The sequence below is a fragment of the Rhagoletis pomonella genome, unplaced genomic scaffold (genome assembly GCF_013731165.1).
Source record: "Rhagoletis pomonella isolate Grant_MI unplaced genomic scaffold, Rhpom_1.0 Rhpom_scaffold_00010, whole genome shotgun sequence".
Lineage (NCBI taxonomy): Eukaryota > Metazoa > Arthropoda > Insecta > Diptera > Tephritidae > Rhagoletis > Rhagoletis pomonella.
In genome coordinates, this window is record NW_023458564.1 from 33,460,021 (window position 1) to 33,483,258 (window position 23,238).

At 35.1% G+C, this 23,238-nt stretch overlaps 2 protein-coding genes across 2 annotated transcripts in view; both read right to left on the reverse strand.

Moving 5' to 3' along the window:
* Nucleotides 1-7,874: 7,874 nt before the first annotated feature.
* On the reverse strand, nucleotides 7,875-9,927 carry LOC118746443. The gene is made up of 5 exons (XM_036480296.1): nucleotides 9,767-9,927; nucleotides 9,673-9,693; nucleotides 9,429-9,617; nucleotides 8,852-8,898; nucleotides 7,875-8,247 (listed from the first exon to the last, which is right to left on the reverse strand). Exons 1-5 carry the CDS (start codon nucleotides 9,812-9,814, stop codon nucleotides 8,085-8,087), a joined length of 468 nt encoding a protein of 155 aa, XP_036336189.1. The 5' UTR covers nucleotides 9,815-9,927; the 3' UTR covers nucleotides 7,875-8,084.
* An 8,902-nt stretch (nucleotides 9,928-18,829) lies between these two features.
* The window catches only part of LOC118746260, a 13,156-nt gene continuing 8,747 nt past the window's right edge, over nucleotides 18,830-23,238 (reverse strand). The window contains exons 2-3 of the mRNA XM_036480095.1: nucleotides 20,315-20,457; nucleotides 18,830-20,118 (exon numbers count right to left, since the gene is read on the reverse strand). Coding sequence (XP_036335988.1) covers nucleotides 19,954-20,118; nucleotides 20,315-20,457 — 308 coding nt within the window. The 3' untranslated portion in view covers nucleotides 18,830-19,953. The remainder of the gene's footprint in view (nucleotides 20,119-20,314; nucleotides 20,458-23,238) is intronic.

Sequence of the window (23,238 nt, forward strand, 5' to 3'; positions counted from 1 at the left end):
CCGTACGCACAAGAATAGCTTCTGGTCACTTCCAGGTGAATGGCAGTCAAAAGTTTTCTAGTTCTGCGCATGGAACCATCCTCCATATGGAGCGCTAACCTCAAAAAAAAACGTAAGTAAGATTTTTATCAAAAAGTATGAAAAAAGTTTGAAAATATGTCGTTTACGTTTTTTGATGGTTAATGCTCGACAGAATTGAGTGTTTTAATAAACTTCGAAGGGCAAGAGCGAAAAAATTTACAAGGGGAGGCTGAAAAGATTTGAGTCTAAGGCATTAAAACAAGTGATAGAATTATATAACAATATTATTTTTTCTATATGATCTCCCTCTACTTCAATGCACTTCTTACATTTTAACCCAGTAGGAGAATATTCGCCACCTTTATATTCCAAATGCTCGTCTACTACCGTCACCAACGGTTTTTCTTCAAATTGGATAACAGTATGTAATCGCGGGGGTTAAGTCTAAACTATATGGTGGGTGGTTGATTTTTTTAAATCCAGTCTCGGCCAGGGAACGCAAGCAGTGTGCACAGCTGAATTGTCTTGCAAAAGCAGGACCCTTTTGGCCTCTTCGTATCTCGAAAACCACTTTACGCACTTTTGTTAACAATGAAATGAATTAATGAAAGTGTAATGATGCCAATGAATAGCATATTAGATAGCATATTAGAAATCAGTAACACACAGGACAATACATTGATGACATTTAAAGGTACTATGGCTCAAAACTTTTCAGCTATCCCTCTTAAGAATTTTCCTTTTGTTTCTAACATTAAATTAATTGATTGCGCTAACAGGGGATACTTCGTCTTGTCCTCATTCACCTTCGGATCAACTGAATTTGCTTCCATATTCAACTTGGAAAAGGCAGATAAAACGGTGCAGTTTTTGAGAACGCCGACGTCGATAAGATCGGCACAGTTCTGTGGTATATATTACCACCTCCAACATCAAATTAAAGAAATCACAGGAATGGGAGCTGATGGTATTGTCATACGTCTGTAGAAACCCAGGATAAAGCTGTTCACCATTGTAATATACTTTTTTAATTAAGTATTTTTAGGAGCATATTCCACTATTAGTAAATGGGTGGTAAATGGTTAAAGTCACCAAACACGGTTTTATGAGTGGCAGCACAACGCCTAACGATATAGTTAGGTAGGTGAGGTTAGGTTGCAGTGGCTGCTAGGCCCAGAGGGTGCCACACTTAGGCCCGATCAGGGCCCATTGTCATACCACATGGATCCAAAAACCTCTACTCCTTAAACCAGTCCGTGGAGTCTGCGAATCTTAGCAACTGCCGTATTCCAAACTTAGCAGTTGCGCTTAGATCGTCTAGAAGACCTATACCTAGGAATTTCTGTCTTTTCCTGCCTAGTGCTGGGTAATCGCAGAGTAAGTGCCTTATTGATTCAGGCTCTTTTTCGTCGTGGCAGCTCCTACAGTAGTCGTTGTGACTAACCCCGAGGCGTTCTGCATGCCTTCCTATCAGGATATGTCCTGTGAGCAGACCAATGGTCAGTGACATATCGCCTTTATTGAGAGTGAGAATTTCTCTCGATCTCCGTAAATCCCATTTTGGCCATGTAAGCTTCGCTGTATTACAGTTTTCAGTGCGCTCCCATCTGGAGGCCGCTTCTTCAAGGAAGTTCTCCCTTAGTAAGAGCTTGCAGGAAGCGAGTGGCATACCCATCCTCTTCCAGGCTGGTGAAAGTGGAGGGGAAGTACCCGCCCTTGCAGCTCGTCTGCCTTCTCAATTCCTGGTATGTCACTGTGCCCCGGTACCCATACCAGTGCAAAGCGAACTGCTCTGCCATCATGTTAAGTGATTTGCGGCAGTTGGCAACTGTTTCCGAAGTTATAGTTACAGAGTCAAGAGCCATAAGGGCCGCCTGACTGTCTAAGTATATATATATATTTCCGTAGTGGCGATAACAGCTAGTTTTAAGCTGTCAACGGCTTCTTGTATGGCTGCCAATTCGGCCAATTCGGAAAAACACTACAGTGGTCAGGTAGTCGGAATGGTCTTTTTATTCCCAATTTCTCCGAGTAGACGCCTCCTCCTACCCTATTTAACGATATATGTAAGAGCTCATAAAAGCTGTTTGTGATCATATCATCTTTGTCTTCCGTTGGGACGTGGGCATAATGCAAGATATGACAGGAGCGCGCTTTGCAGCGGATCTCGCAAGACGCTCGTTCACCGGTAGTACTCTCCCACAACGCTCCTTTAGAAGGCAGCTGTAGCAGGCGTCGCGAAGTCCTATGATTTGTTTACCTTTCTTGTCTATCGAGTTTCTTAGGTGACGGGGATGGGTGGCACTAGTATCAGGGATTAACTAATCCGGTTTGTCATTGAAAGTAGGATGTCATAGGAAAGTAGGATGCATTCTCTGATTTCAAAATGTAGGGGAAAAATTTATAAAACAAGTCGCTTGCCCCAAGACACACACCCGTTGAGCAAAATCTTATTAATATTACAAATCTGAAGGTTAGTGAGTGGGTAAGTATATTTGTTGTTCTTTCACGCTAAAAAGGTTGGATATACATATGTATTTCAAATAAAATTTGGCACACAGACACATGATGGGCAGGAAGCAAAGATAGGTTGCATAAAAATGTCGACAAAAACTGAAAGCAGGGTTGTGTTTGTTGATATTTTTAGGTTAAGAATCCCTTTGAATTGAAATCGTAGCTGCTCCTGTTTTAAAGATATCAACATTTTACATAGTTATGATAGGACCGACTTTTGCGAAAGAGAAAAACATCCTTGTGCATTAAATATTCAACAATGTATGTGTGAGTAAATGTGTGTATATATATTATGTGAAAATATAAGTTTATGTAAGTTTTTAGCCGGTTTCAATCGTTTCCAAGGCGCACCACGTAGAGGCAACTCACTTTGCACCTCTTTGTTCTTCTTTTGGTTCTATTTTTTTATATTTTTTTCTTGCTTTATTTTTTTATCTTTGTTTTTTGTTTCCTTTTATTTTTTTTGTTGGCTTACCATATAATATAGTCACGCATTTTAGTATTTAAATATTTTATTATTTAGTTAAGTTTTTATATATGTTGGAATGAAAATGTCATTACAGTTTTCTTCAGGCGACTCACAAAAGTTGGTTTATCAATCATATTTATTTTGAATCTATCCCAGAATTTAATGAATTCCCTATGAACTGACTTCCCGGCCTGCACGGACCATAATCCTAAACCATCGTTATTCAAGAATGAAATAGATTGCTTTAAATGTATAAATGGATAAAATGGATTTTGACAGTTTGAGAAATTCCAGTACTTTTCAAAGCTGTGCGGAGTTCGTTAAGATTTTTGTCAAAATTACTAAGATTCGCTTGTTTTGCGGAAAACCATGTATTCACGATTTTGCTCATGGCTTTGAACGAGGCAATATATTTGGTATTGTTTTTACTGAGAGTTTCTTCCATACAAACTATGTTCGACATTTTTTTGTATGTGGAAGACACTGTCAGCAAAAAATAAATAATTGCAAAAAATCAACGAAATTTTCTGGTAACTTCAGACTTGCACTTTACTAATTGGCTCAAAAGCTACATTTTAAACATTTTTCTAAAAGATCTGATTAGAAATTGTGATCAGATGAAAGTGTCTCCGAGCCAATAATTTTGTACGGCACGGTACTTATAAGTAATCTAGGTTTCACGAAAAAAAAAATAAATACAAGGTAACATTAAAATATCAGTCATTTGTTTCGTTGCTGTGAGCTTGTTTCAAAAGTTCTGGCTTTTGCTATAATTGTAAAACTCTGTGCATGTCATTTTAACGTATTTAGGTACATACTTATATTAATCATCAACTATTGCTTATGCAAAACGTGCTACATTAAAAAAAAAATCGCAGATGAAAGAGCATCAACCCAACTCGTAATAATTTAAGTATACAAATTTTAGTATTTAGTATAGAAATATTCAATTGAAATACGCCAATATTAAAATAAAGCGCTTTGCACTTAACGGATGCTTTTTCATAATTAAGTTAAAAAAAAAATTTACTTAAATTCCATGCTGTCTGTAATGGGATTTGAACCCTGACGCTCTGGAAATTAGCAAATTGTGGCAAGCATCTTCGTGCACTCAGCTACAGCCAGACATGTAAATGTGCATTCAAATGTTCAGTTTGATTCAACACCACGTGTGCCCACCACGTGTGCAACACCATGTATCCTATCAGAAGTATATAAAATGTGGATATCTTTAAAACAGAAGCAGCTAGGATTTCAATTTAAGCGGATTCTTAACCTTAAGATATCAACAAATACAACCCTGCTTTCAGATTTTGTCGACATTTTTATGCAACCTATCTTCGCTTCCTGCCCACCGTGGACAGGTGGATTAACATAGGACGTTTTTAAACTAAATTCTGAAATAGAGCCAAGAGGGTTATACCTTGCATATGTGGTCCTATTATAGGATTCTAGAAAATTCGATATGTAACGCGGAAGTCAAGCTATTTAGAAAATCCGTATTATCTCTGACCAAGAGGGGCCAGGTTTGTAGAATAAAATGAATGATGCCAGAAAATTCAGACGAAATGTAATACCATGTCCCCACCGGAGCTAACCACGTAGTTATGGCTACTGAGTTGGTTATCCCGATAACCCACTTGATTTAGCGTAGTTTCGCCATATAAAACTGACAGCACTTAACCATTTCACTGAGATGGTTAAAAGCTAACCAACTCGAAACCACGTCGAGAGTCTGATACAACCCTGTGTTTTCCCGCCATCTGTGGGTCATTAGCGTTAAAATGTAAAGAATTCGTTCCCTACTAGTGTTTGGACTCAGCTAAAATCAGATTAGATTTACTCCGGTTTTTAAAAAAATTTGAAATCAAGTCCTCTACTCCGCTTGACTTCAAATCTATTCCGTTTTTTCATTCATGTTATGCCCCTCTTGGGGCCGTTTTTTGAGTGTTCACCACCGGTTTCAAAAAAAATTGAAAGTTAGCCAAATCTCACTGTTAAAAAGTAACTTTTTCATAGCAATGCGCCAATAAAGTAACTTCGTTATTTTTTGATGTATGGCTGTACAAATTGGCGGATGCAGAACTTTACTTAAGTTGTTAAAAAATATATGTAAAATGAAATTTATATAAAGTAGAAAAGGTTTGCTTTTTTAAAAATTAAGTGTTAGATACGTGATTTTTTAAGAGCTTGATACCTTTTTTTTTAAAAAAAACGCATAAAATTTGCAAAATCTCATCGGTTCTTTATTTGAAACGTTAGATTGGTCCATGACATTTACTTTTTGAAGATAATTTCATTTAAATGTTGACCGCGGCTGCGTCTTAGGTGGTCCATTCGGAAAGTCCAATTTTGGGCAACTTTTTCGAGCATTTCGGCCGGAATAGCCCGAATTTCTTCGGAAATGTTGTCTTCCAAAGCTGGAATAGTTGCTGGCTTATTTCTGTAGACTTTAGACTTGACGTAGCCCCACAAAAAATAGTCTAAAGGCGTCAAATCGCATGATCTTGGTGGCCAACTTACCGGTCCATTTCTTGAGATGAATTGTTCTCCGAAGTTTTCCCTCAAAATGGCCATAGAATCGCGAGCTGTGTGGCATGTAGCGCCATCTTGTTGAAACCACATGTCAACCAAGTTCAGTTCTTCCATTTTTGGCAACAAAAAGTTTGTTAGCATCGAACGATAGCGATCGCCATTCACCGTAACGTTGCGTCCAACAGCATCTTTGAAAAAATACGGTCCAATGATTCCACCAGCGTACAAACCACACCAAACAGTGCATTTTTCGGGATGCATGGGCAGTTCTTGAACGGCTTCTGGTTGCTCTTCACTCCAAATGCGGCAATTTTGCTTATTTACGAAGCCATTCAACCAGAAATGAGCCTCATCGCTGAACAAAATTTGTCGATAAAAAAGCGGATTTTCTGCCAACTGATTTTGGTAATAAAATTCAATGATTTGCAAGCGTTGCTCGTTAGTAAGTCTATTCATGATGAAATGTCAAAGCATACTGAGCATCTTTCTCTTTGACACCATGTCTGAAATCCCACGTGATCTGTCAAATACTAATGCATGAAAATCCTAACCTCAAAAAAATCACCCGTTACTATATAGAAAATGCTAAAAATTACCTAAATTGTAACATATCCTTACATTGCCTCGCGTACTTATTTTGCATGAATAGAAAATATTTTAGTCAAACAATTAATGTCAGAAACAAAAATTCAATCTAGTAAGGAAATTTTGTTTTTGCTCCGATTTTTGCAGGAATTTAGTCCTGAATCGATTTTTGGAAGTCCGAACACTGTTCTTTACATTTGTACTGTTTTATAAACCTTAAACCGCAGTGTGGACAGCAATAGTTAGTGAGGTGGTTAAGTTCGATTTGAGATGGTTAACTTTTTGGTGGGGACATGGTATAAGAGTGGCCCTACTATAATCTAAAACGCACATCTGCGCTCCTCAGCTTCCTTACAAGGACTGCTGTTGGCTTACATGACGCATCGGACCAATGTTGTAGTTGCAAGATCATGGAATAAGGTTACACACGCTTGGCAGAGATCTCTTCTTCCTCTTCTTCCTTTTTAGTACTACAACTGTTTGCCGGCTTGGGCCTAGACCAAAAAGCTTTCCAATTACCTCTCTTCTGTGCGAATTTGTGCCAGTTGCTCATCCCGTGTGCGGACAGGTCCTTTCAGCACAGTCACTGTATTTTTATGCGCTTAACTATGTCCATGTCGTTAAAATGCGAATACAGTTCGTCATTCCATCTTCTCCGATATCCGTTGTCCACGTGAACAGGGCCATAGATCTTGCGTGGAATAGCTCTCTCGAAAGCACCCAAAACCTTCTCATCATTATTTGACACTTTCCACGTTTCTGCGCCATATAGAGGAACGTGAATGACGAGACAGACGAAGTCCTTCACTACTTTAAAGTCATAGCAGCCAACAGTGTCGTGCTAACACGTGGACTCTTTACATGTTGCCAGGAGGGCCTTGTCCATGCTAATGCTAATGATTTTTGTAATCGACATACTTCTACGTTCCTGAAAAGTGTTTCTTGACGAAAACGGACTATAATCAAATAATTGATGCCCTGACTCTAGAAATTTATAATAATAGATTGGCGCTTACACAATGTGTATGCTAGTGCTTGGCCGAGCTTCTCCTCCGAGTTGTGGAGTGCGCCTTGTTGTTGTCACACAAATGGCAGCGACCTACAGTTTTATGCCGACTCCGAACGACGATTGTATTTTTATGAGAAGCTCAGAGGTTTGCCATTGCCCACCAAGGGCGACCGCTATTAGAAAAAAACTGTAGACTCTAGAAATTTAATAAATTGTCACTTTTACAACTGATTTTAAATCTTATTTAAGTCACATCGAAATGAACTTTTGTTTAATATTGTACTATGTATATAAAAATTATAAAAAGGATACAACACCGCCCATGCATCTAACGCACTTTTACGTACTATAGATTGCCAATGCTTTTCCAATGGCTGCGAATACCAGTGTTGGGTTTGCTTAATCATATACGAAAATTAACAGATATTCGTAATGGCCTCAATGGTGATAACCGAATATTGCAAACGACTTCAACGTTGCCTGCAGAAGGATGCGATACCATACCGCCGCACTGATATGATTATAATTTTTTGATCCTTTCGTAATGGCTGACACAGCGTAAACTTTAATTAGAGGGTCACTGCTGCAGGCAAACAACGGCAACAACAACAGCAAGGGTGCTACCTCGAAGAGTTGGTACAGGTAATTGAGATGAGATAAAGTGAATCAAAATTAAATTTGGGCGAATGCGATTATTAACTCTTTTATTGTGTCAGTTACTGCCATGTGCCCACGGTCATACACATTTTTGTAAATCTTTTAAATTTCCATACTATCATTAAATTGTATGCCCGAAAAGTCATGAAAAACAAATTCAAATCGTTTTATATATGTACATACATACATATCTACGTATGAATGTAAACGTAATATGCAATTTATTTGATTCTCGTTGCATATTTAATGCAGCGCAAGCTTAAATTTAATACTTGTATGTAGATACATGTGCGTTCAACCCAATAGGGATCCGAGTATGCCACCAGGACCTCCTAACAATCCACCACCTTGTGTACCAAGTGCTGGCGGTTGTGTTGGAGACTGTCCACCAAGTCCACCCAATACACCACCCAATAGATTGCCAACTAGTGGGAGACCATTCAAGTTTAGCAGGCAACTAAAAAAGACATTAAATAGATATAAAAATTAGCCACAAATGTACTGCAACGATTATCGCTTTTTATAGTTAATACAAATTAATATTTAGAGGCGGTTTCACAGTGGCAAGTTAACTCACGTTGAAAATTAATGGCCGAACATGAGTTAGCTCGCAGTGCCAGAACGCCTCTTATGCCGGATTTCCATTTGATATTGAATTGACAAAGATTTTAATGACGAAGCCTGGCATTAAATAACCTTTACTTCGGCAAGTAACAGTCTGTCCGTGTCCATGCCATTTTTAATTTTTTTGCAATTATTGTCATTTTAAAACAAGTGGAAACTCGGTATTAGACAACTATTATTTCGATTCCAAACTTTTCGATATTTTTTTTTTTCGATTTCTACAACATTTTTATCAACTATTCAAGTATTATTAATCGAATAAAATATTTTATAAACAATGTGAAACAACTGGTGATTTTTTTATAACGAAAAATAACACGATAAAGATCTGATACAACCAAAATTAAAGATAAATTGTGATTGTAAAAGTAGTATTCAGCAAATTACGACTTGCAAAGATTTGAACAAGCCACCAAATACAGTCATATTTTACTTACCGTAGATCGAGACGTAGCAATTCTTGACAATCCCATTGGCGTATGCACTGTGAAATAAAAATGTATTAAAAATGATCGAATTTAATTTCTATTAAAAGATGCAGGCCTTTGTTACAAACTGTACGGTTGTGAATAAAGAGCGTTTTTACGGTATACAAGTTAGGTAAGTATATAAAATGATGATCACAAATTCGTATAAATATTTGAAGCGAAATGTTAAATATGAGACTACACTAATAGATTTTGCCTGCATAATTTGTTGGCTACAGCAGGCTCCTTGTGGCCAATAACTTTTGGGTATTACAACATTCGAATAAGGAGTATATGAACCCTGTTACAAACTCTTAGCACTCGAAAAAATAGATCCTTTGTCCAAAGGACTATAAAGCAAAATTTGCTATCTTAAGGATGGCTACATCCTTTGATCCTTGATACTGTCTAAAGTGGGATTGAATTAATGCACGCCCAGTGTCAGATACTTTATAACGCACTACTTCCCTAATGATATTGAAAACTCTACTACACTGCATAGTACACCATGAGTCTGTATTTTATTTGTTGACTTATTAAAACTTACCGCCTTCAATTCATCGGTGGGCTCGGGACAGGTGCGCCTAGTAGTAGGCGGCAAGCCATCGGTTCTTTCAGTACTGGTTGTTGGTTTTATCCCAGGTATGCCAGGTATGCTAGGTATGCTAGGTATGCTAGGTATGCTAGGTATGCTTGGTATGCTTGGTATGCCAGGGGTACCCCATGGTAATTGTGGCTAAAGAAAGTAAACTTCTTCGTAAATGCATCTAAAGTTTTAAACGAATACTTACATTTTTTGCTATGACGAATGTCTAAAAAGAAATATTAATTCAATTGTGACATTTGATTATTTATAATTTCCAGTAAGCAAACAAAATTTCTTACCACGGCAACCAACATCAGTATATAAACTCGGAAAACTGAACGCACCATTTTCACTGAATAGATCTTTGTTCTGTTGAGCGTTGAAAATGATTCTGGTGAAGCTCGCTGTTCTGGTTTATATACCTATGTCTGTTAGTCTTTCGATATTTTTCGATACATTCCCTATTATGTGCATACACCTGTTGATCTTTAAGCCCACAAAAAAAGAATATTTTATGTACACAAGATATCTACTTTTATTTTACGTATCACTGGCGCCGCAAGAGCAGCTGTTTGCGGGACTGACCTACAGCAAAAAATCGTAAAGCTTTTATTTAAGCAATATGTAAACGAAATGAGGTCAAAAACTACGTCTAAAAATCTAAAAAATTGTTTTAGTGTGTAAAACACAATACTAAGCCCAGATTGTAGTTAATTCAGGGTTTTCGTTTTTTTTTTTGCCAATTGGAACCACATTTTCACGATGGTGACATAAATTCTTTTTAGAGAAGTATGAATGCAAATAAATACAATTGAAAATAACCTTCACACATAAATGTGTACATATGTATGTAGTAGGCAGAGCTGGGTCGTAATGATTCCTTTAGGAATTAAATTACTCCCAATTACAGATTACAAGGAATTGTAATTAGGAATCAATTCCTTCAGTCCACAGCAAAGGAATCGATTACTTTTTCAATTCCTTGAAGTAATTTCAAATGGAATTGTTTTTTTCTTTAATTCCATTACAAGGAATTTCATATTGTAATTGGAATAAATTACGTGCTAGTAATGTAATTTTTTTTTCCAATTCCTTTGAAAGGAATTGAAAATGTAATTGATTTTTTTTTCAATTCCATTACCTGGAATTGCAAGAGTACTTTAGTTTTTCCAATTACTCAAAGGAATTGTAAAAGTAATCGAGAAACTGAAAGTTCATTCACGAATATACAATGTGGAATTTTTGTTGTGGTCAAAGATTAAAATCGAAAGCACACATTGGACATCTTCTATGTATATCTATATATATATAAAAATGTTGTGTTCGTATGTCACGGTCATCAAAACCCGAGAACGGCTGAACCGATTTGAATAATATTTTTTTTTATTATTCGGTATAATACCAGAACCAATGATATCGCAAAAATTTGGTGGGTTGCCACCTATTTTAAAATTTAATTAATTTAAAATCAATGAATTATTACAATATGGGTATTAAGTTAAAGAGGTTTAAGAAAGATAACTGCCGGAAGTATTTTTGACGGGGGTGGCCTCCTATTTGAAAATTTAAATTCAGTCAAATTGTTAAAAAAAATGAAATATTGCCATGTGGGTGTCAAACTAAAGTTTTAAGAAGGCTTACTGCCGAAAATATGTTTGAGGAGGGTTGCCATCTGTTTGAAAATTTAACTAAATTACATTGATAAAATAAATAAAATATTACAATATGGGTATCAAATTAAAAAGGTTTGAGAAAGATAACTGTTGGAAATATTTTTGAGGGGGCTGCCACCTATTTGGAAATTGTAACTCAGTTAAATTGATAAAGTAAATGCAATGTTGGCATGTGGGTGTCAAATTAAAGAGTTTTAAAAAGGCTTACAGTCTACCATGAACACTTCCAGAAATATGCAATATGAAAAGTTCGGTTTATATGGGAGGTGCCACACGCCATTCTCCAACCATGCAAATTTTTCTCCATGAGTATGGAATTGGTCTTATATATGTATATAGATATCACCATACCCAGTTCTAGTCCTCTACCACAAATATATGCAGTTTGAAAAATTCGGTTTGTATGGGAGGTGCCACGCCCCCTTTCTATATCGAAACTTTTTAGCTATAACCATCCTTGGAAAGCCTGCAGTAGATTCCGAAATTTCAAAAAAATCGGTACGGCCTTTCTCGAGCTTTGCGAACAGAAAAAAAACGCCTTTCAAAATATATATTAGTATAGACTAGCCAAACTCTGCTTGTTTTGCGGGTTAAAACACTACTACCGATGAAAATCGATGGATAAATAAATGAGTTTGCAAGGGTTAAGTGAAAGTGCAATAATTTTTTGTATGAAATACTAGCAGGAAATTTAACAAAGCTATTGCAATTCAACAGTAAAAAATTTTTTTTTATAAATTTTTCGATTACTTTTTAAATTACTTTGAGGAATGGAATTGGAAAAAAAATCAATTACATTTTCAATTTCTTTCAAAGGAATTGGAAAAAAATTACATTTTCAATTCCTTTCAAAGGAATTGAAATAAAAGAAATTACATTACTAGCACGTAATTTATTCCAATTACAATATGAAATTCCTTGTAATGGAATTAAAGAAAAAAACAATTCCATTTGAAATTACTTCAAGGAATTGAAAAAGTAATCGATTCCTTTGCAGTGAACTAAAGGAATTGAATCCTAATTACAATTACTGAGGAATGTAATTGTAATTGTAATGTAATTGCATTTACCCAGCTCTGGTAGTAGGGTCCTTTTTTGCGACTATTGTTTTTTACACTCCTACTGGACTATTAGGCTAAATTCTAGAAATGGGTGATCAACTTCAAAGTTCAATATCTCAAGAAATGTGGATATTAGCGATTTCGTGTTGTAGAACTTTTTTGTAGAAAATTGAATGTCGTACAAGTTTGTCATTTATGTATATTTTTCTGTAGCTTGTTATTTTTGAGATCGCGACAAAAAAACAAACATTTCAGAAAAAATTGGGTTCAGTGAGCCGTACTACCTCGCTGGTAGGAGTTGGCATTACACCGCAATAAGCTTTTTTGTAGAGCATTCAATCCTGAAGAAGCCCCATCATTGACCAAGATTATACTATAAAATTCCTCTGAGCTGTAGACTTTTGAAGATAAAACTCAAAGTTTACGTGTATTTTATATGGGATACCTTTGCACGCCTTGGGCGCGTACTTAAAATTAATATTATGGGTTCAAATTTTCAGGGCATTTTTTTAGGTGTTTTCGACAAAATTTCGAAGTAGGAGTGAAAAAAACAATGGTCACAAAAAAAGCACCCTAGTATGTATGTAATTTATTAAAACTAAAAATTAACTTAAAATTTTTTTCGTTAATTTTTAAAATTTTCTTAGAATGCTGGCCCAAACTAAATATACTATATACATACTGTGCCAGAGAGTATGGCACATAATATTATTAAATAACGATCCCTTGGACGATCCTTGGGAAATGCCTTGGAGGATCCCGAATTTGGACAGCAATGCTCAAAATCAGCCACAAGGGGAGCATATTGGAGGTAGTTCGTTTGCACTCTAAGACGACGATATGAGTTCTTAGCTGCTCTGAGCTCCTCCTCCTTTCTTTAAAGTCTGTTAAAAAGGAGATCCCTATGTTTCTTATTTAATTTGCTCTTAAATTTAACGTATCGTTATAAGGCTTTAGGCCAAATTTTATCACAACCCGTATATTCGGATTTCAGGAACTAGGAACAATTCGCCAATTAACATGTCAACAATTTATACTTTTTATCAGCGCTCTGCACGCTTATTTGAATTGAATAACGTATATTTTATGCTTTAATAAGGATCTATTAAAATTGTTTAAACAATTTTCGCTATATTTGTGTTGTATCCTTAACCTTTTATAAAACGTTGTTTCTCCTGTTTAAATAGTAAAATTAAATTTAATTAACAAGTTCAAACAAAATTTTCTAATACAGATGCCAAACGAACGAGATTCAAAATATGTAAGTTTTATTTCACAAACATTTTTGAAAGGGGTTGCCACCTATTTAAAATGTCGAATTTAATTTTATTAACAAGATAAATTTACTATTACAGTGTGGGTGTCCAACGAAACAAGGTTATTTTCATTAATTTTCAACAGAATACGTACAGTGAAAATTCCAAAGTTCTGGGCCCTTTTGCACCAACGAATTATCATTAACATTTTAGCAGATTATCGAACTTGCGCAAAGTTTTGTGTTTCACCCACATGATAAGGAAAAGTCACTCAAATGAGTATTGATAAGTAAAATATCACTCAAAATCATAGATAAGCGTTTCGCCAAAATTTGAAATGCTTAGCGAAAAGGCTTTAGCGAATAATTGATAAGTTATGCAAATTATCAAAATTTATTAGCATTTCGTTGCACCAAAAATTTGTATTTATCACTTATCATCATTCATTTTGCTAACTTTAGCATTATTTTGCTAAAAGCAATTTTACCTATCATACAAGTGATAAGTTACATTTATTCAGTCTGAATTTATTTATTTATTTTTTGTAAAAGGATAATACAATTATACCTTAACAATCTAAAAATTAAGCTCTAACACGTGATTCGACAAAATATTGACACAATAAATGCTTCGAGAGGAGGAAAATCTGCAAGTAATAAAAGGCGTGTCATAAAAGAAAAAATCAGCTACAGTTTAGACTTTGATGTAGTAGAAAAATTTCGGCTATCTCGTAGCCAAATTGAAGAAATTTTATTAAAAATTGGAGCGGATCTACAATATAACAGTGGGTGTAATAATGGCTTAAGGCCGCTACAGCAATTATTATCGACTCTGCACTAATTAGGTAATGGTAATGGGTTCACAAATTAGCGGTATGTACAATAATCCATCGAGTGGCAAATGCCCTGATCAAGAAATTGATGGATGAAACTATTTGTTGGCGGGAATTTACGAAAAATATTGCCACACAATTTATCAACATTGGTGATGGAACTATGATTTGTTTACCGGTACGGAAATAATTTAATTAATGCAATGTTTTTGTTACTGAATTATTTTGGAAAGATCCAAATAAATAATCCTTAATTCAGAAAAATTTAGTTATTTATGTAAACAAATATAGTTAAGATGGACTTACTTTTTTCCTTAATAATTTTTAAGGCAGCCAATTTATTGGCTTTGCTTTGGCGCGCGACATAGTAAAAAAATGATAAATTGAAAATCTTTATCAAATCGCACATGGGTTTGCTAAGCTTTCGTTTTCCATTGAGAAACGGTAATCATTTTAGCTAAGCACATTATTGGAAAAGTTCTCTATTTGAAAAGCAAAAGAAATTGGCTGTTTATAATAAGTAAAAAGTGCAACACTTATCAACTTTACTTTTCAATAAAAAGGCTTATCCAAAAGTTTTAAAGTGATAAAAGATAAGTCGTTGGTGCAATTGGGCCCTGGTCACTATAACCTATAGTCCCCATACAACTGATTGTTCAGATTAGGTATGTGTGATATTCATCGATACTCGATGTTATAGATAATAAGACGTAAAATAGCGATGTTTTATAATCGATTGCGGACTATGTAGAACATCGACACGTCGATGATTCGAGATATTCACTGTTCATACATACATACATACATACGTATGTAGTTACAACTTTTGCATTTCAGGTGACGATATACCTGAACAAGGTACATTAAAAACAGGTAGAAGCCAATTTGACGTCAAACTTACAAACGTCAAAGCTTTCGGGAGAGTAAAAATTAGAATGAGCACACGAAATGAAAAATAAAAAATAACATTTCACTGGCTGACGTTTTTAAGTAAATTTGAAGTTTATTTTTATTTATTTATTTGTTTAATGTAAATTGGTTTATCGTTTACTAGATCGCTCTCATCCGCTTCGCTGCTACATTAGGTGTAATTTATTTTAATTAAACTCAACAAAATTAAATTTTGCGAAAATCAGGAGACTTAAAATTTTTTAAATGTCTTCAAATTATTTTTAAACTAAAACTATCTTAAATTTCTCTCTTGTGATACTTGTAAAGCCATTTAAAAATCGTTTCGATTGATACTCATACTGTAATAATTCATTGAAATGATTGCAAATTTTGAATTTTATTTCTTAAACCGTTAATTCATATAATATAAGTTGGATTTGAATTTTCAAACATGGACTCCACATGGACTGCTATATATATGTTGCTTAGAAATAAAGCCTTTTCAAGACTCTATCGATTAAAACCTAGATTGTATAACTCATTAAACTTATAATATAAATGAATTCGAATTTAGATTTAACACGGGTAAACTCGACTTTTAAAACAGGTGGCAACCCTTTTCGACATATTTTCCTACTAAAACCCTATTAAATCCCTCCTACCTGACGTCCATATTTTGATACATATTTCAATTATCAAATTCCTTTAGCTCAAGAAGAATTTGATTTTTCAAACAGGTGGTAACTCTCCTACATGTAGTTAAGAACTAAAACCCTTATCAAAAACCTTTCGATTGATGCCCATATTGTAGTAATTCATTTACATTAAATGAATTTAATTTTTAAACGGGTTGCAACGCTTGTAAAACGCCTCAGTAATATTTTAAAGGTTCACTCTGAAGGTTTCTTAGCAATCTTTCATTTAACACCCATATATTCATATTTCAGATAGCTTGCTAATAATTAATTTAAATTTGGATTTTCGAACAGGTGGCAACCCTTTTCAAAATACTTTCAAACTACATCATTTAAAGCCTCTTGCCATCCATTCTTTAATATAATTTTAAAATAAATAATTCCCTTAATTCAAGTCATATTTGATTTTTTAAACAGGTGGCAGCTCTTCTCCATGAGTATGGAACGGAGCTGTAAAACTGTGAATTCTGTTAACTTCAGCATTCTCAGTTTTTCATTCAGGTATTTATCACCTTGCTGTGTGAAATTAATTTTTTTTTGAATGATTGTAGATTGAAAAAATATAAGCCTCACTACCAGACAAAAGTAAAAAGAATGAAATCCTACTTGTAAATATTTCATTGGGCACGTTCAGAAGGCGCAACAGCTCAGTAACTGTTGCGATTGCACCTTTTGTACGCGTTGTTTTGCACTTCTGATCAACTGAACAGTTGCGTGTAGGGCGTACCGACAACATTGAGGGAACAGGTTAATTCTGCCTGGTCGTGGTCATCGATAGTCACAACCATCCATAGTATCGATACTATCGAAAATGTCGAGACTATCGATAGTTTTGATTAAAAAGTCGAAAAATTAAACATAACGACTTTTATTGAAAATGAGATCAGAATTGCTAAAATATGTCTATATTTTTGTTAATGTACAAAAGTTTATCAGCGATTTTTGTTTTCAAGCCGCTCTTAAATATGCATGTTACTGAATAATGTCGATGTTTTCGATAGTCAAAAACCATCGATACTATCGATAGTTTTCCAGCTCTAATAGTAATAGGTTGCGCTGAAGCGGAATCAAGAACATTTGAATACCGATAAGAGCAATAACGACTTATAAATTCTTTCAATATTATGAAAAATCAAAAGAAAGTATTTGGCTGACAAATATCACATATATTTGGTTTTAGTTAGCCAATTACTTCTCATTCCAACTGGCGAAACTAAAATCTTTTCAGATTGAAATAATTTTATCGGAATCGAAATTCAGAACAGGACTGATTGACGAATAACTGCGAAGATTACCAAAAAAAAACGTTTTTCGAAAAAGTTTCGTAAACGCTTCTTTGGAAAAAGCGGGTATTGTTTCCGTGTTCATCGAGCCAAAATTAGTTTGGAAAGCATTTTTTTCTAAGGTTAACGATTGATAAATATTCTTGTAAGTACAAAAACTTTTCGCGAAAATTTTTTAATGTAGGCAAAATTTGTTTAATAATTGGTTTGTGGTAACCATAAGCCAATAAACATAGTTGTGTCAAAATTCAAAATATTATTACTGTTTATTTTCTAATGGAAACAAAATAGAAATCTGGAGCTTGTTGTAGAAACTTGGTTTTCTCATGGCCTCAACTCGTGCATCATCTAGACGCTCTTTAAGCACAGACTCACGAATGCTTATCGGACTCGTTGCGGATTTGGTAACAAATTTACTACATGTGTATATGTTTATATGTACATATGTATTATTTAGTTTTCGATATTTTTGTATACAGGAAACGGTAATTGGGTTTCTACTAGCAGGCATTGGAGAGGCATCTGGTTCACATCAATTAGAAAAAAATTTCATGGTTGTTACGCATTACACGCCGATGCAAGATATTGAAATATTTTTTGCAAGTTTATGCACTCGAAAAAATATAGGAGTTATTTTCGTGGCAAGTGATTTAAAAATGATTCTGATCCAGGCTATATCCCGGGTGGCCAAAACAATGCCAATTATTTTGGAAATTCCTACAAAAAACACAATCGTGCAATCTATTGGGCTTAAGAAGCAAAATTTAAAAAGAATGGAAATAAAAAAATCGTATAAATAAATTATGATATTATTAGATGTTTCGTGTATTGGGAACGATTTGTGTTATCCCGTGAGCCCACGCCAAACCAATTCTTATCCATACTAAATTTGACAAAAGACGACGAAAATACACGGGATATAAAAAATAAAAACTATTTCAGTACAAAATTTTCAGTATAGAGTATAGTTTCACTAATGGCGCCATGAGTTTCATCGACCTTTTCGGCTATATCATTGCCAAATATGTTTGCAAACATTTCGTGAAAATACGATTAAAAATTAAGTACATGCTTTGCGATGAATTGAATTTATAGAAGCAAAAGTAGATATTGAAAAAAGATTTGCCGATTTGAAATTATTTAAATGTACGTTTGCATACTTCATAAACTCTTTTTTATGTAACATAATTGAGGATGAATTTACAATGGCTGCGTTTCTTTATACATTCCGGATAATCCCATTTCACAGCCGGAATAAACAGAATGCGTTTGAAATATACGTTAACATATCATCAGGAACATTCTAAAGAATATGTAAACACAAAAGTTTATTCCAAACGTTCAGAATGAATAAAGAAATGCAGCCAATATTCGAAATACTCCTTTTTAAGAAAAGCGAAGAAGAGTATAGTATATTTTTAGAACGAATGGAAAAGGATTGAGCCAAGAGCTTGTGTGAGAAAATCCAATTTTTGGCAGCCAATGTCAATTACGCGGTGTTGTTTTGCGTGAATGACGATACGCGGTTTTGTACTTTAAACGACGATCTGTATAAATTCGGGCCGCGGCCCAGAATAAGCACACCCCAAGCAATGGAACAGTACCTCGAAATGTGGTGATTTTTAGCTTTGATAACCAAAAATAACGAAGTGAAACGAAAATATTCCCAGATACATGTTATCATTAGTTAGACTCTTTTATTGCATTTTTAGTAAACACATATGTATGTTTGTTCTTTTTTGATTTTTTAAATTAGATAGATTAAGTAAGTATGTAGTATATAAGTGAATGTTTGTTGGTATACATATATGTATACATAAGTACGGCTATAATTACATATACCACAGCTGGGCAATTATGATTACGATTACATTTCAATTACGATTGCTGTAATAGTAATATTTAAAATATATATGATTACGATTATCTTAATTGCAATCATAAATTTCACCATTACTTGTATATTTAATAATTGTAATCATAAAAATTCGAGGAATACGATTATTGTAAATGAGCGAAATTTTCGCCAAAAATTATGTAAAATTGAGTTAAGGTCGAAGTAAAACTGTTAATCAAAATCAATGTTTATTGAAAACATTGCGACCCGGCGCAGGTACCAAATATCGTCAACTTTCAACTTTCTATAAACTACCTAAACCTACGTTATTGTAAGTATTAACTTGGAGTAAATAAGCGTCCTCAATTATTGAAATATCGAAACGGGAAGAGGGTGTAATTTAAGTCCGATTTGAATAATTTTTAAGTGCACGGAGTTTGGTAGAAAATGATAAATACGTAATTTGTGGTCATAAGTGGGCGGCGTCACGCCCAGGATGCAAAAACTAACAGTAATCTAATTGTATGCTAAGTGTTTGCTCAATAGTCGATTTCGAGTTAATTAGCTTCAGTAGTTACTGATTTATCGCAACTTTCGTGTTTCAGTAAATTACCGCTATATGGGTGGTGGGCGTGGTTATTGTCCGATTTCAAATATTTTCAACTGCTTTCATAGCTGGGCCCTAAGCACATGATTACGATTACAGTAATCGTAATGGTTAAATTTTATGAACTACACTTTAAGTATTTGCAATCAAGCATTTGATAATTACAGTAATCTCAATCCTAACTAAACAAAATGTAATCGTTATCCTAAGTGCCCAGCACTGCCTTATATCGAGAGACTTTTAGGAAATAAATAAAATAATGTAAATAATCTTCTAAAGGTTATGTTTATGTTGATTGGTGTTGTCCCCGCCATTTCTTCTTCTTGTTTCATTCTTGCTCTGATCTACTTTCTATTCTTCATCTTCCGCTTTATCTTCGGCATTTATTACCTCATCCAGCGAAGCTATATCACTCTCTGGGAGTCGTAAAGCATTAATTAATGCACTGGTGTCCTTTTGATCCTTGATCCCATCCGCTTGATCCTTAACGATATTGCTTGTTTCTGGGTTGGTCACCTATAAATAGCAAAATGAAAATATTTATAATTTAATTGGAGTATTCGTACGAACTGGAAAAGATCTCGGGAATCTCGAAATTATCGAATCTTTTATATACATATATGTATATGTTTGTATAAATGTAAGTATATGTTGGATACATTACAATTTTTGCAAGTATGGTTTAAGATACTCTACTTTAAATTTCACTAACCGCTGCTTTTTGATCCAGTTGTTCTAGTTCATGAAATGCCTCAGCCAAGCCTGGATGAATCTCGCTTAGCGGCTGATTACCTTCGCGAATATAGACCGGTATATGTCCAGGACGTGGCGGTAACTCTTGATAAGGAGCAGCATCTGGAAATAATAAAAAATTCATTTTTAATTCCTCCATTTAGCCTACGCTTCGCTGCACTGAATCTTAAATCTTAGGAAATGCTGTGTTGTTAAAAATTTTATCAGTTGTTCCAGGACTCCTGGGGCAACCCGGGCTTGTACAAATATTTTCCTTTTTTTAAAGGAGGATGGATCTACCTAAATGTCCAAATGTAAACTACAAACAATTTTTATACCCGAGCCCCCATAAATGATCTGAATGAAAAGAGAAGTCGACCACACCGGAACATCGAAATTTGTCGGAAATCAGAATTTTCCGAACAAAGACGAAAGTCTTTCAATATCACTTAACAAATTCGGAACGATTCCCCACCGAATTTTTCGGAAATCAGCCTTTTCTGAACAAAGTTGAAAGTCTTTCGTTCTGGCTAAACGAATTCGCAACTGTTTCGTAAAGAAGAAGAGGTAAACAAATTTCGAATGCATTGAAATGGAAAACGCAAAAGGAAGTAAAGTGAAATTAAAATAAAGTGAAATTAAAGTAAAACCCCTAAAAGACAAGCAGAAACATTTTTTAATTCTATTTTAAATTGAGAAATTGAAGATCGTACTGAAAACGTAAAAAAATATTAAGAAGCCATTAATCGTGGAAACCAAGTTATATTTTTTACGCAATTGGAGCCACAACTTCCGTCATCTATGGACTCCACTGCTGGAACTACCGAACAGCTGGCATGTGAACTTATGTTTTTAATAAAAGAGATACAGCGACAGTTAAGAAGTCTCAAAATTTAAATTTAATTGGCTATAAAATCGTATATACATATGTATCTGTAAAATCTTTCCATCGTTATTTGTTTAGATAATCAAAATTTGTTAGAAATGCTAGTTAATCAAAATAAGGAATAAATTTCGCCACTTAATCAGATTTTAGATTCATTGAAGAAAAAAAATCACAGAATTTGTTATTTTTTTTAAATTTTTGCACTGTTAAAGTTAAATTTTTTTAAATTTTTTAATAAAAAAAAAAACAAAAAATTTAAATTGCTTCGTAAGATGTACGTGATTAAGTGGAACCACTTTTTTGTAGCTGGATAACGGTAAATTGCAAATATGTATATCGAAAACTTATCCATAAAAAAACTTAACTCGATTTTCGAAATCAGCGAGAAATTCTTCATAGAAATTGCGTAGTGTGGCATTCGGTGTGCATTTGTGCTGTAAATCTGTGTAATTAATTCACGGTGGAGTTTTAAAAAAGTCATATAAATTTTCGTAAAAATTATAAAAGCCATATTACGATTCTTCTTCTTCTTGTTTGGCGCCGTAACCATCTAAGCGATTGTGGCCGAGTTCGACAAGGCACGCCAGTCGTTTCTCTTCTGTGCCAACTGACACCAATTTGAAACGCCAAGTGAAGCCAAGTCCTTCTCCACCTGATCTTTCCATCGCAGTGGGGGCCTCCCTCTTCCTCTGTTACCACCAGCGGGTTCCGAGTTGAATACTTTCAGAGCTGGAGTATCGGTGTCCATTCGAACGACATGACCAAGCCAGCGGAGCCGCTGTATTTTAATTCGCTGCATTATGTCCATGTCGTTGTAAAGCTCATACAGCTCATCGTTTGCGGTAATCGCCGTCACCAACGCGTAAAAGCCCGTAACTCTTCCGCAAAATCTTTCTCTCGAACACTCCAAAAGCCGCTTCATCATATGTTGTCATTGTCCATGCTTCTGCGCCATATATCAGCACGGGCGCGATGAGTTGCCTATTCAGTTCAAAGTAGCACTTATTGGCAAGAGTGATTCGGAGTTGGGTTTCCATGCTGACATTATTATCGGTGTTAATGCTGGTACCCAAGTAAACGAAATTCTGTACTTTCTCGGAATTATATCTGTCAACAGCGATGTGGGTGCCAAAGCGCGAATGTGCTGACTGTTTGTTTGATGACAGGAGGTATTTCGTCTTGTCCTGGTTTACCACCAGAACCATTCGCAGTGCTTTATTATTCAACTTGGAAAAGCCAGAACAGACTTCGCGGTCGATATCATCGGCATACACCAGCACTTGCACGCTCTTATAAAATATTGTTCCAGAGCGGTTAAGTTGTGAAGCTCTTATTATCTTCTCCAACATCAGTGGCCCTGTCTGAAACCCTGTTTGGTGGCGAACGGCTCGGATAGGTCTTTTGAAATTCTAACGGAGCTGGTGGTATTGCTCAACGTCATTTTACACAGCCGTATCAGTTTGACGGGGGTGCCAAATTCGAGACATAGAGGTATACAGGCAACTCCTTTTTGTGCTGTCGAAAGCGGCTTTAAAGCCGACAAACAGATGGTGGGTGTCGATCCTTTTCTCGCGGGTCTTTTCCAAGATTTGGCGTATTCTGAATACCTGATTTATGGTGGATTTGCCAGGACTAAAGCCACACATGTGAGGCCCAATCAGTTCGTTGACGGTGGGCTTCAGTATTTCACTCAATCTATATATATAAATGTGAATGTCTGTTTGTTTATTACTTTATAACTTTTAATGTTAAAAATCACCGGCTCCCGCCTGAAAGGATCGTTTTGACCCATATTTTAAGAAACTCCGCAAAAAGCAAATTTGGAAGGTCGTTAGAGGATTGCCACAAACATAAAAGTCTCTCGTATTTGTCAATGTTATTGTGGCTTGTTAACATTTTATTTTTTTAATATTTTTATTGAGCTTTGTACCACGATTGTTTATTAGGAAAAATTGAAAAAATGAATGAATGAAATGAATTAGCAACAAGAGTTTACGGGATGTACATAGCTCAGTGGT

Coding starts and splice junctions, on each gene's coding strand:
- LOC118746443 (XM_036480296.1), bottom strand. CDS start 9,814: ATGGTGCGTTCAGTTTTCCGAGTTTATATACTGATGTTGGTTGCCGTG. Junction 9,694..9,766: donor TACTGATGTTGGTTGCCGTG/GTAAGAAATTTT, acceptor ATTTCTTTTTAG/ACATTCGTCATAGCAAAAAA. Junction 8,248..8,851: donor TTGCTACGTCTCGATCTACG/GTAAGTAAAATA, acceptor TGTCTTTTTTAG/TTGCCTGCTAAACTTGAATG.